The sequence below is a fragment of the Vigna angularis genome, chromosome 1 (genome assembly GCF_016808095.1).
Source record: "Vigna angularis cultivar LongXiaoDou No.4 chromosome 1, ASM1680809v1, whole genome shotgun sequence".
NCBI lineage: Eukaryota > Viridiplantae > Streptophyta > Magnoliopsida > Fabales > Fabaceae > Vigna > Vigna angularis.
The window spans coordinates 53,459,583-53,473,630 of NC_068970.1; the positions used below are offsets into that span (position 1 = coordinate 53,459,583).

The 14,048-nt window shown below is 32.0% G+C and overlaps 1 protein-coding gene across 1 annotated transcript; it reads left to right on the forward strand.

The window, feature by feature from the left end:
- The first annotated feature begins 6,489 nt into the window (after window positions 1-6,489).
- LOC108319394 (non-classical arabinogalactan protein 31) lies at window positions 6,490-8,552 on the forward strand. The gene is made up of 2 exons (XM_017550549.2): window positions 6,490-7,290; window positions 8,074-8,552. Exons 1-2 carry the CDS (start codon window positions 6,726-6,728, stop codon window positions 8,364-8,366), a joined length of 858 nt encoding a protein of 285 aa, XP_017406038.1. The 5' UTR covers window positions 6,490-6,725; the 3' UTR covers window positions 8,367-8,552.
- Window positions 8,553-14,048: the final 5,496 nt, after the last annotated feature.

The following is a 14,048-nucleotide window of genomic DNA, read 5'->3' on the forward strand; positions in this document are numbered from 1 at the left end:
GGTCGGTCTTTAAATGGTTATTATGTTTCACCCGATTGGTAGGGGTTCATTGAACTCTTCCTTAATCGATAAATTAATGTTCGGTAGAGGTTTGCTTCATCGAACTCTTCCTTAATTGATTATCAATAGATTTAAATGTTCGATAAGAGTTCATTTTAGAACTCTTCCTTAATCTATTATCAAGGAATTAAATTGTAAAGTAGGTATTCATTTTAGAACTCTTCCTTAACCGACCAGCGAGTTTAATCACTCGATAGAGGTTCATTTTAGAACTCTTCCTTAACTGATTATCAACAAATTTAATTACTCGGTAGGAGTTCAGTTTAGGAATCTTCCTTAACCGTCAAGCGTTACTTGGTGATGAAATTATACATGTAAAGGCATATGATTTTATTGCCACAATCACCTCGTCAAGACCTCTGTAGATAAAACTCTCCTTAGGGAAAATTGTTGGTGGTAGGAAAAAGTGCACTTGTTAGGTTTTACATATCATTTAACTGAAATAAAACTTTAGATGTGACGCGTTCCATGTGTTGGGTATAGCTTTGATGCTCAAATGTTCCAACATGTATGCTCAATTCTTCAAGTTTTCCACTACCCTGAACAATCCTTCCCAATTGGGTGCTAGTTTGTCGTATGCATGTTTCTTCCGAACATCGTTTGTTTTCCTACATATCATGTCTCTTTCATTGAAACTTCTTAGTATTATTATATCTTCGTGCCATAATTCACTTGCATGCTTCTGACCAGACCACAACTAGAAGCCTACGTTCATCCAAATTTTCAAGCTTTGCCTTAAACTATTCACTGTTAAGGTTCATATCCTGTATTTTCCTTTTGGGTGAGGGTTTGTCAACTTCTACAGGTAGCATGACATCCTTTCCATATGTCAAGTTGAAGGGGGTTTCTCTTGTCGTGTCGTACGGTGAACAACAATATGCCTACAGTACCTTAGGAAACTCATCCGCCTATGCTCCCTTGGTCTTGTATAACCATTGCTTAAGCTCAACCATGATAATCTTTTCATAGCTTCAACTTGACCATTCGTTTGGTGATGTTCTACAAAGCTAGTAACCTATTTTATGCCATTTTTTTTGTAAAACTCTCCTAGTTTCTTGTCAATGAACTACCAACCTTTACCAGTGATGATTACTTTGGGTAGGCTAAATCGACATATAATATTCTTCCATACAAAGGTTTGTATCTACTAGCAATTATCGTTGCTAAGGTTGTTGTCTTGACCTATTTCGTGAAATAATCAATGGCCAAAAGTATGAATTTCTTCTAGAAGAAGCTCAATTAGGAAGGGTTTGACAATATCCATTCCCCATTGCTCAAAGGTCAAGGGCAAGATATGGTTTGAAATTTTGATGTGGGCATAACATTGCTACCATGCTCCTGGGACCTCTTTCATCTGTCAAGAAATTTCTTGTAGTTTGCTTCAAGCATTAGCTAGTAATAATCTGCTCATAAGATTCAAGCTTTCAACGTCCTACGCTCGTTGTGTAGGCCGCAAATTTTATTGTGGAGCTCGTCCATCACATATTGAGCTTATCCTAGGAAAGGAATTTTAATAGGGGTGTCAAAAACCCTCTCTTGTATAAGTCTTCCCCAATGATAATAAATTGTGTGGTTTGTCGAGCGTCAACATGGTTTATCCTCTCGCATTGGCCTTTTTTCTCCATAAGCATTCTAACTTCTTCCCTCCAAGCATGCTAGTCGGTTATTGATAAACTTAGATAATCGGTGGTTGTCTTTGTTAAAATTTGCCTTATTATCCTCTCAATGGAAATGAAGGCCTTTGGTATGTTCTTTAGGTCTTAAATCATAACTGTTCCTGTGTAGTTTCTTATCAACCCCCGTTTTGTCACCAGATGAGGCTTTTGCACGCATTTGCTTTCCGAAGTCCCTTATTTCTTTAACTTGCATGAACTTGGCCGCTCTCTGTTTGAGTTTGTCCAAGTTTTCTATAGGTTGCATTCATAGGTTATTTACGAAAGGTTCTGGCTATAGGGTTGTGATTATATGGTGCATAGCCACCTCTAGACTAAGGTTATGTATTTGCTTAGCCACCTTTCCGAAGTGTTCTATGAACGCTCGGAGGGGCTAAGCTTTCTTTTTCTTGACATTGACCAAAGCAATCAAAGTTAATTGGTGTAGTTGGCTTGTCGCAAATTGTGCTTTGAAGTTTGATCGGATAGTGGTGAAACAGTCAATGGAGTTTAGCGGTAGTAGGGAGAACCAAGCCAAGGCCTCCCCTTTTAATAAGGTGGAGAAGACCTTGCACTAGATGACATTATTTATTGTATACAGCGCCATTTGGTTCATGATCATTCAGAGATACTCGTTCGAGTCGTTGAAGCCATCATACTTACCGAAAATAGGCATCCTTTAGTTGTAAAGTAATGGGGTCTCCACGATGCCCGTGGTGAACGAGAACATCCCAATTGTAACCATTGTGACAATGGACAAGTTATTATCCTTGCTAGCTTCGTTGCTTTCCAAAACCGTACAATCAAGTTTGTTGCGTAGCTATTTGCTCGGTTTGGGTAGTGTCGGGTGGAAGGTATGAGACTTTTATCACCCCGACCCTGTCACATGGTTGCGTTATTCGCATGCAAGATTTTTAATTCTTCATCATATTTGCTTTGTATCTCATCAATTTGTTTTTGTAGGTTCCTCATCATCTTCCTTGGGTCCATTGGTCATCTGAAGCTTCCTCCAATACAACATTACTCGACATGTTCCTTATGGTAATGAGTTTAGAATGTCGTCGCTCGGGCTCACGATGGACACCAAAATATTTTGATAAATAGGGTTGATCAAACTCTTTCTAAGGATCAATCGACCAACAATGTTTGCTCCAAGTTCTGTTCGTCAATATTAATCGGTTGATATCTGTTAAAGGTTCTTTGATGCTAAAGTTAGTTTTGTGTGAATGTTAGAGTAATAAATATGTAATTAATGTCCTACCTTCCACCTTACCTTGAACTTCTAATTATAATTTTTGTAGTGAGTTTTTTATTATTGTTGGCCTAATTACGACTCAAACTTCACTAGTCTTGTTTAGAAGTTTAATCATAATAATTTTTTGTTTTAAGTCGTTTCATCTTGATCATTCGATCTTTTTGTAAAAATGTCATCTAATCCACTTAATTAATATAGTAAAAATATTATTCAGATAACTCGTTGATTAGAGGAGACATACGATAAAAAAACCTATTTTTATTAACTATACCAATATTGAACTTCAAAAAATTATATTAAATTTGACAAGCCAACTTTTTTATTTATTTAAATATAATAAACAAACATATTAATTTTATATTAAATATTTTCATAAACTAAAAAATTCACATCATCAAAGAAAGAAATATTAACATAAAACTTGGACTATTAAAAAAATTGTTTCATAATAACTTATTAAATTTTCGTTTATGGTTAGGTTTATTAAACTTCTTAATTGATTGGACTATTCACATTTTAGTATAATATAATAGACAAAAATAAAATAATATTTTTTTTCTCAATCCAATTAATCTCTCTTATATGAAACCATTTATTCTCGTATCACATTAGAGTTAAAATCAACACATAGAAAAAAAAAATTTGAACTAATATTTTTAAAACATTATACAATTCACATTTTATTATATACAGATATATGAACAATTTGACTAATTTTTTTTTAATTGTTTGTAGATGATATGTAAATATAATTGATTATATTATTTAATATAATATATTATTTTATAATTTTCTGTTAAGAACTCAAGTATAAGTGTGAATTTTTCTACATTAAAATAAAAAAATTTAAATATTATATAATTTAAAAATTTCATAAATTTATTATCTTAAATTATACACATCTCAAAAAAATTGTAAAAATAATATTGTTATAATTTATTTATTCATTTAACAATTTATTTCGAGTTCATATACTAGTAACTTATTTATTTTACTTTTTACGTATATAATTATAATTTTTTATATGATTTTTATTTTGTAATCTAAATAACAAAATACATTAAATGATAGTTACAAAGATTAAATAAAATTATCTTATACATAAAATCTAAATTATAAAGTTTATTTAACTTTAATATATACAAACAAGTAATTAATTTTATACACAGATTTAGATGATTCATATTGCAAAACTGAAATAAATAAAATAATAAGAGCTTAAAGTATTATGTTTATGTTTCTTGGGAGACGGACAGGATAATCGTTTGTGCGCGTAGAAACGGCTTTATTTTGGACCGTTCGTGGCAGAACAGTTTTTTGTCCGTATATTAACGTCAATAAAAATTTACGGAAAATTGTTCCAGAAGTAAGAATGATAATCATATAAACATAAATTTGTTCAGTTTTATAAAATTTTAATATATTTTAATTAATGCAATGATTATAGATTTTGTCTGGTACAAATTAATTACTTGGAAACAAATTAAATATGATTTTAATATTTAAATTTTAATATAAAATTAAAATTTATTTATTTTAAAATTTTGATAATTTTAAATTTTAAACTTTAAAAGTAAATAAATATAATTTTTCTCAGTTTTTATATATATTAATATTTCATCTTAATAAATAAAAGATTGTGTGGCACTTTTTAACTTTAATATAAATTGAAAACATTTGACACTTAAAAAATTTAACATAATTGAAATATATAAAAAAACTTGATATTAAATTTAATTTACATGTACACATTAAAAAGCTTAATTAATTATTTATCATTTTTATTAATACTTTATTATACAAATTTATGTTAAAATTTACTCAGCATTAGTCTTTTGTACCCATCATTTCATGTAGCCTCTTTCATGCTTCAAAATTTGAACTTGATTTTTTGGTGGGTATGCTTTTTTTTTTTTGCACAAATAATTTCATTTTCATTCCTAATAAATGCAATATCAGAAACTTGACCCAAATTGTCTGAAGTAGGTACTAAAAAATCTTAAAACTATTAGGGAGCATTGAAAACTTCTACACAAGTCTCGTAACAAGTGCAAAATTCCAAATATCTTATGCATGTGCATTCATCCAGCCATTTTAGCATTCTTATAAACAAATTTGCACACCCTGAAACTGTTACACTCTTAGGCTTAACTTTCACAAGTTTAATTGAGTTTGATTGGCAAAAATCCATTCTAATAACGTTGTTATTCTAATTTTGATATGATAATATACTCTGCAAATTAATATTAATAAAAAAATATAAATCCTAAAAGTTAAAATATAAACTTTCGCTTGTATCTTGTAATAAAAATAAATTATATACAAATTATATTTAAATTTATGAATAATAACCACAATAAATTAATAATTTCAGGTATATCAGGTTTCCATTTTATATATTACAATTTAGTATTTTAATATTTTGATATGAAACTACAAATATATATTCATACTTAAAAAATAACGTTGAACTTTCACGTTCATGGTATTCAATTTAAAAGATAAATTCAATAATGGATACAATGACAAATCCAACTATAATATATTTTAAATAATTTTAATACCATACTAAAAATAATTATTACAATTTATTTTAATAAAATTTGTTAAGTTATCATTTATCTATCGGATTGTTGTTGAATCGCCAACAAATATTTAGTTTCTGGCATATTAAATTTTCACAATAAAAAATATATTAAAAAATTATATTAATTAAAAATAAAATTAAATTATAGTATATTTGTGAGAAAAATCACTTTACATAGATGGACAACTAACTTTATAAATTAATTTTATAAAAATAAGTTAGAGCGAAGTACTTTTTGATAAAATATTTTAAAAAGATCCTTAAATCATTTTATTTTTTGGCCAATTAAAAGGTTAAATATGTTGTATTCATCTAACGATATCTATGACCTTTTAGTAATAATGTATGATAAAACTAATCAATAAACCAGTTAGATAAATATAAAATAATATAAAATTAAAATTATATAAATACATAATTTTAATTAATAAAAATTTATTTTTATTAAAATTTTAAATACTTTTATTTATCTTTTTAAAAGTCATATGTGTTATTTTATTTGAATAAATAATTTTTTTTGAAATAAGTTAAGTAATAATTTAATTAAATTTATTTATATATACTTTAGAAAATTAAGTTTTTCTTTTTACATTTTAGTTTCAATTATTTTTTCATGGAATTTTTTTATCATTTTTAGTATATGAATTTTTTACATAACATGAAATAAGAAACATTAATTACTTCAAAGTGTAATGTTAGATCTTTTATTTAAATTTAAAGATAATACAATTAATTGTTTTTATAAAATTACAATAAATAATAATAATAATAATAAAGAAATAAAAGAAAGAAAATGAAATATTTTAAAACTCTTACAATGTAATAAAAGATAGTTAAGACACTGATACTGTAACGAAAACAGAACATGTAGAAGTGTGGTACTGCAATTAATTTACCTTGTACATCAATTTTACCTTCTCAATGCTCACCTCACATTGCAGTTTCCTACTTTCCATTCTCATCCCCACCCCCACAAACCTAACCAGCTAAGCTACATATCACTAACAGGGAAACACTCACTTCCCTAATCTTCTTTCACAATTTTTCTTTACATATCAATAAAAACAGCAGAGAATCCCGGCATCAGCCCCTATAAATCAACCCCTGCAACTCTTCCATTATACTAACACTTCTCTCTTCCTTTCTCTCTCTTTCTTTCTTTCTTGGAGCAATGGCCAAAGCCATGCCATTAGTGCTGTTCATGTTCCTTGTGAATGTGTTTGCTGAAGAGCTTTACACTCTTCCTTCACCTCACCCCCCCACATCAGCCCCACTTCACCCCCCAACTTACCCACCTGCAAACGCCCCTCACCACCACCACCACCATCACCACCACTCACCGGCACCAGCTCCTGCACCTCTTCACCCTCCTTCTCCCCCTACCCACCCGCATTACCCTCCAGCCCCTGCTCACCCTCCAACTCATCATCATCACCATCACCCTTCTGCCCCTGTTCATCCTCCTCTCAACCCTCCGCTTGTTCCAGTTCACCCTCCTCTTAACCCTCCAGTTCATTCTCCAGTGCATCCTCCTGTCAAGCCCCCGGTTCCAGTTCACCCTCCTGTCAAGCCTCCCGTTCCAGTTCACCCTCCTGTCAAGCCTCCCGTTCCTGTTCACCCTCCTGTTCCAGTGCACCCCTTCCCTAGAAGCTTTGTGGCAGTTCAAGGTGTTGTCTACGTCAAGTCCTGCAAGTATGCTGGAGTTGACACCCTCTTGGGAGCCACACCACTGCTTGGTTAGTCTCCATTAACTACTTTTTAACCTTGCTTTCTTTTTTTGCTGCAAGGTTATTATATACTGATTCCAAAATGTTTTGAATACCTTATGGCTGTTCCATCCAAGTAAAAGTTTTTGCTTCCAGGGAAGTTTAAAAAAATAATGTATTGCAGATTTTGTTTTATATCTTTTAGATCTGGTCTTTTTATTTGTTTCTCTACTATTTTTGCCATCTAATTTACTTGTTCTGCTGTTTAATCCATTTCTAGTTCCACCAGATGAGGATCCGGGTAGATAAAGTTAACTTTATTTCACTTTTATTTTACTTTTATTTTATTTTGAACTTCCGTAAATATTTTATTTATATGGATACCTCCGCTGGCTGCATGCAAGATGATGTTATTAATATTTCAACTCGTTCTTTCCAATGCATGAATGGAGCTTGATTTAAGGAAAGGAAATTTTCCAAAAGCAAAACCCCGTAGAAATGAGTGTGTTTTTCAACATATTGCAGTGATCTTTATTAGTTTCGCATCTCAAGGCAAAATAAATCAATGAGTTGGTCTGTGTATGTGTGTTTGAGAGAGAGAGAGAAAGAGGGACTTCAAAACAGCAATTACTTTGTGGTAAAGTTGATTTGTCGTTTCACGAAAGCTGCACGGTTTCTGAGACCAAGACTTTGTTTCTTGTGACTGTTTTCACCATTGTGTAATGGTTACCCTTTTTACTCTTGTGAAATGACAATGTTACCCAATCTTGGTAAACGACAAGAGATGAGTGTGGTCATGGTTTGAAACTGCAGGTGCCGTTGTGAAGCTCCAATGTAACAACACGAAGTACAAGCTGGTCGAAACCACCAAGAGTGACAAGAACGGATACTTCTACGTGGAAGCGCCGAGGAGAATCACAACGTACGGGGCTCACAAGTGCAATGTGGTTCTGGTCAGTGCCCCCGGTGGCCTAAAAGCCTCAAATCTCCATGGTGGTGCCACTGGTGCTGTTCTGAGGCCAGAGAAGCCATTTTTGTCTAAGAAGCTGCCCTTTGTGCTCTACAGTGTGGGACCACTGGCGTTTGAGCCAAAATGCCATTATTAGAAACAAAAGATTTGAATAGACTGTGTATGGGTTTGTTTCCGTTGTGGACCTGTATCTCAATATTTATGTGTTTTCCGTTTGTAGTGTTCTGAGTTTGAACTGATCATACACAAAATAAGTGACATTGTTCTCGTATGAATTGTTAATTTAGTGTAAAAGAAATGTTGTTTTATGGTTTTTTCTTAAGATGCTGCTGTCTCTTTTCTTCTATTGGTCTTCATTTTTCAATGTTCCTAGATTCTTCTATTGGTTTAGCTAAGTTTATATTCTTTAATTTTCAAAGGAAAGTGGTAGCCTAAACTTTTCTAAAAGGATCATGAAACATTTTAAACCTTATACACCTATTTCCTTATCTTTGTTTTTTCTGCTTTTAAAAATACGAAAGTTTATTTGTTTTTTATTGTGCGTCGATGCGTCATGATCTTTTTCTAAAATAACACCTTCTTAGGTAAAATAAATTCAATTTATTGCACTCCGTTTAATAAACATCATGATTTATATTAATACTGTGGTTAAAAGAATTAAATTATTAATTTATTTATAATATTAAAATATTCTAAAATAGTTTTTGTATTCTTTTGATACATCGGTTTAATGTTTAGTTTAGATAAAAGGTGGGGAAAAGAATTTAATCTATAGTTTAGACAACAGGTGGGGAAAAGAAGAAGGAGATCAAGGATATACGGAGAAAGATGATATGATAGTAAAGAAAAAATAAGTAAAAGAATTGTAGTTGGTTTGATAATGGAGAAAGAAAAAGAATTTTAAAGTATTTAATAGCATAATAAACAATTAAAATATTTTTTCCATTAAAACTTAATAAGAATGAATATAAACTAAAGTTAAAATGTAATTAAATATAAAATGATTATTTTATAAAATTTAGAATATCATTATGTTATTATATCATATATATTTTTAATATAAAGAATAAATATCAAGCACAATTCCTTTTTAATATAGTGAAACTCTAAAGTATATTTAATGATTATGTTTGTAGTGGACAACTTTTTCTTTTCTTTCTTTTTAGGCTTGGTTTCTATAGTTTGGAACATTGTGTTCAAAGTGATTTTATCTTTTTTAAAAGTTTACTATTGTTCATAAATCATTTTGGTTTACGACGTTAAAAATATAATAGTGTAATGATGTAAGAACTGTGATCTGTCTAATTTTTTATTACGTGACAACTATGACCCAATTGATATGACAATGTTTATGCGAGAGAGCCTTATGATTCTGCACTCTGACTCGCGGCAGCCCATGGTGGCACAACGCGTTTGATCAACGATGAATGAAGAAGAAGCTCTCATTTGCTCTTTGCAAAGAAGACAAAGATGGAGGACGCACGAAGAGGCTTCTTGCACGATGCATGGAGGCACATTGTTTCTGCATTTTTGGCTTATGCAATTTGCAGGTTGGTGTCCATGGATGCTGCTTGCAAACTAGGGTTTCTGCGATTTGGGTAGCGATTATGTACGTTTATGGTTTGTTGCAGGTGTGAATTGAGTTTTTAGGTATTGCGATTGTGATTTTCTTGTTCATGTTTGGGTTGGAATTTATGGTTTGCAGGTTAGGGATTTCAATTCGATTCTTGCTTAATGGTGGTGAGGCGTGACACATGGTGGAGATTTTGCCCTGGTTACTGGTGGCGCGATTTAAGGTTTCATGGTGGCTAGGGTTTGGTTGAAATTAGGCGATTTGGGTTTGATTTCTAAGTTTTCTGTTGGTTTTCTCTGCTTCGAATTATAGATCTGTGTTGATGGTGGTGACGACGACATGGTGGCCTGAGGGTTTGGTGGTGGCACATTTCGTTCTACGGTAGTGGCGGCGGCTAGGGTTTCACGGTGGCGACACAAGGGTTTCTGTCCTTAGGGAAATTAGGGTTTCACGGTGTCCTCCTTTCCTTTTACATTAACATTGCCACATCAATTGGGTCACAATTCCCACGTAATAAAAAATTGGACAGGTCATAGTTGCCACATCATTATGCCATTAGTTGTTAACGTCGTAAGTCAAAAGGACCAACTTGAACCGTTTTTTACGAAATATGGGACAATTGTGAACTTTTGAAAACCGTAGGACCACTTTGAACACAATGCCCCAAACTAGGGACCAAATGATGTATTAAGCTTTCTTTTTACTTGATAATTCTGGCAAAAATATTTTGATTGAGTTAGAAATGGTTTGGTTATTTCAATATTAAATGGAATAATCAATTACCATACTTACTTCGTATAGACTTTTACTTATATAATTTATATTATATAATCTATAATGAGTTTTTATTTACTCTTGGTCTAATTACGATTCAATCACCTTTTAATCATAATTACCAGGTTGATTTGTATTAATCTTTGTAGATGCTCTTAATCACTAAATTTCCAATTAGATTCTCGTATGCTCTAGCAACACAACATTCCTTATCTATTTTTTTATCTACATGCATCATACAGATCTTGTCATTGTCGATGGAAATTTCATCGCGAGGTGGGGTGTGGACACTATGACTCGAAAGGTGTTCAATCACGACAGGCCGAGTAACACATTGTAAGATGTGTTTGCCTTTATCAAGAGATATCGAACCAGATCTCCATGCTATTCCGTTAGATTCCTAAGTGTGTTTGCAAATCCAAATATCCTTATGTATACCCTTTCACTGGAAAAACCAAAAATATGCTCATTGTAGGGTACAATGAGTTCTTGAGATATGTCCGTTATTTTGAGTGTTTTCCAATACAAGATGTTGACCTTGACCGACCAACACTTTGGTAATGTCGTAATTAGCAAGATCAATCATTATCATCATTGAATAGCCCTAGTTGGGGTCATGCGCTTTAAAATATTCATCTATGAATGTGATAGAAGGCATGCTTTTCACAAGCCTTTCTATCCGTTGCACTATTTTTAATGCTCAAATATGCCTCTTTCGAGCGGAAGCTGACGATCCTTCTTTTGCGAAACCTCCCGAAATTGTGTTGATTACCCCTTTTAATGGGAGATCGCTACTCCTGTTCCTAATGCGACTTTGTCCATGGATCGATTACATGCACCGATCGGATCTTCGACCTTCCTTTTTAGGGGAACGACTTCTCAACCCGTTCGGCTTTCACAAAATTTTTCAAATGACCCTCTCGAATCAGTTCTTCGATTTTATCTCATAGGGAAACACATTCCTCAGTAGTATATCCGAGGTTGTGATGGTAAAGACAATGTTTGTTACCATTCAAGTTAAGAGGAGTGACTTAGGAAGAAGATCCTTACTCAAAGCTTCTTCTAAGACCTTTACATGTGGACCGCTCAAGGAGTTCATTTTTGAAAGTGTGGTCCTTTAACGAGTTCCTTGGATCGTGCGCTATTTTTCTTGGATGAATTTCCATAACTCCTATCACCGATGAATGACTCGACTATCATCTAATTAAGGAAATCTCTCATATCTTCCTTCTGCATGAAGTTTGTGGCTCTCTTTCTTAGCTTGTCGAGATTCTCTGTAGGTTGCATGCACAAAATGTCGACAAACGAGTCAGGTCGTAACACCGTGATCATATGGTACATGACCATGTCAAGACTAACATTCTTTATTTGCAAGGCTACCTTACCAAACCGGTCCATGAAGGGCCAAAGAGACTTATTCTTCTTTTGTCTTATATTGACCACAACAATCGAGGTCAAGTGTTGTTGTCGGATGGTGGAAAATTATACTCCAAACTTTGACCAAATTGTGGCGAAACAATCTATAGAGTTCGACAAGAGTAATAAAAACAAGGCTAGGGCCTCTCCCTTTAACGAGGAAAGGAAAACTTTTCACCAGATAGCATTGCTCATTATATACACCATCATTTGGTTTATGAATATTCTAATATGCTCTTCTGAGTTGGTGAAGGCATCATAATTGCCGAAAATAGGAATCCTCCAATTATACGGTAGGGGTTTCCATAATGCTTATGATGAACGAGAGGATCCCTATCATATTCACTATCGACATATGGGTTATGATCCTTGTTGGCTCCGCTGTTCTCCTTAATCGTATATCCAAGTTCATCGTGCAATTGTTTACAATCTGAGAAGTGTCGGGGTGGAAGGCACAAGATTCTTATGACCTTGACTTTGTCGCATGGTTGCGTTCTCTGCTTGCAAGACTTGTAACTCTTCCTCATATCTGCTCTGAATTTCATCCATTTGCTTTTGTAGGTTCCTCATGATCTCTCTTGAGTCCAATTAGTCATCCGAAGCTTCTTTTAACACAATGTTACTCATCATATTCCTTATGGCCACTATGTGAGTTTATAAGTGTTCGTTTGGCTCCACGATGAGTGACAAAATGTTTCCACTGAACAAGTTGAGTACTAATAACTCTATTTGGTTTGATAAATTTTTTGCTAGGTTTACAACCGCTTAGATGGTACCTGGAAAGTATATTATAATGCAGAATTCAATCATCATAACTACCTCACATAGGCCCTATTAATGTAAATTGGAATCCACTTTTACTTATCACCAACCTAACTATGACCCAATTACCTCTTAATTCAAATTACAAAACTGATTTAAGTTAATATTTTTAGATGTTTTTAATCACGCCAGGTGTATATCCGGTTAGTAACTTAAACAATCAGTCATATTTTTTTTAATAAAATGATACAATTTTGTTTGTCTCACCAATTATTCTCTTAGATAAGTTTAATAATTCTATATCAGTTGATCAATCTACATTAGATCAATTGGATTCGTAATATATAATTCCAATACTTATTCTATATAATTATATGAAATTTAGGTAACAAATTTAATGCTTCCTCTTTTTTTTAAAAAACTTCTTTAATTAAGGTCCCTTGAGCGAGGTTTAACAAAGGTAGGAATAGGTTTTTCAAGTAAATTATCCCATGAGATCATATTACACAATTAAAAATTATTTCCATTGTCTACTTTTATAATTTTATTGTACAAGTCATACCTAGAGTGGTAAGTAGAACGTTTCTATTTTATAAAAGTTCGGATTATGTTGGAATGATAGGGAAATTAGGACTCAAGATCACAGTAGTAAGAAATTATTTCTTAAATTAAAACCAACTTTTGTTTTAGAGAAATATACAATAATAAATATTTTTTTTGTATTTTGAAGTATAAATATAATTATCAAATGAAATCGCAGAAGACCCTTATTTTGAAGGAAGAGTAGATTTTAGATTTTAAAAATTATATCACATAATAAAACTTTAAAAAAAAAAAATTTTGGGTTATAGTGTGTAAATATTTATAATATATTTTTATTACGTATAAAATATTTTATTTCAAGCATATAAATTAAAAATACTAAACATGAAAAGAAAATTTACTTATTTTCTGAAAAATGAAAGTGTGTTATTTTAATGTTTGGGTATTTAAAATTTAAAATGATGAAAGTTAAAACATCGTTACATTATAATTATGCTCACTTTTAGATGACTTTTATTCCTTCCATTTACAAGTATCATTACTCATAATTAGCTTCTATCACGCCACGTTTTTATTTATAAATGACAAAATATTTATATAAATGAATGTAATGATTTATGTATGGAGTTATGAAACACACCTTTTATGAAACACACCTTATATATATATATATATATATATATATATATATATATATCCTGTTAATTATCTATTTCGATTTTATGCGCATTCAGAAACGTTATTATTGAC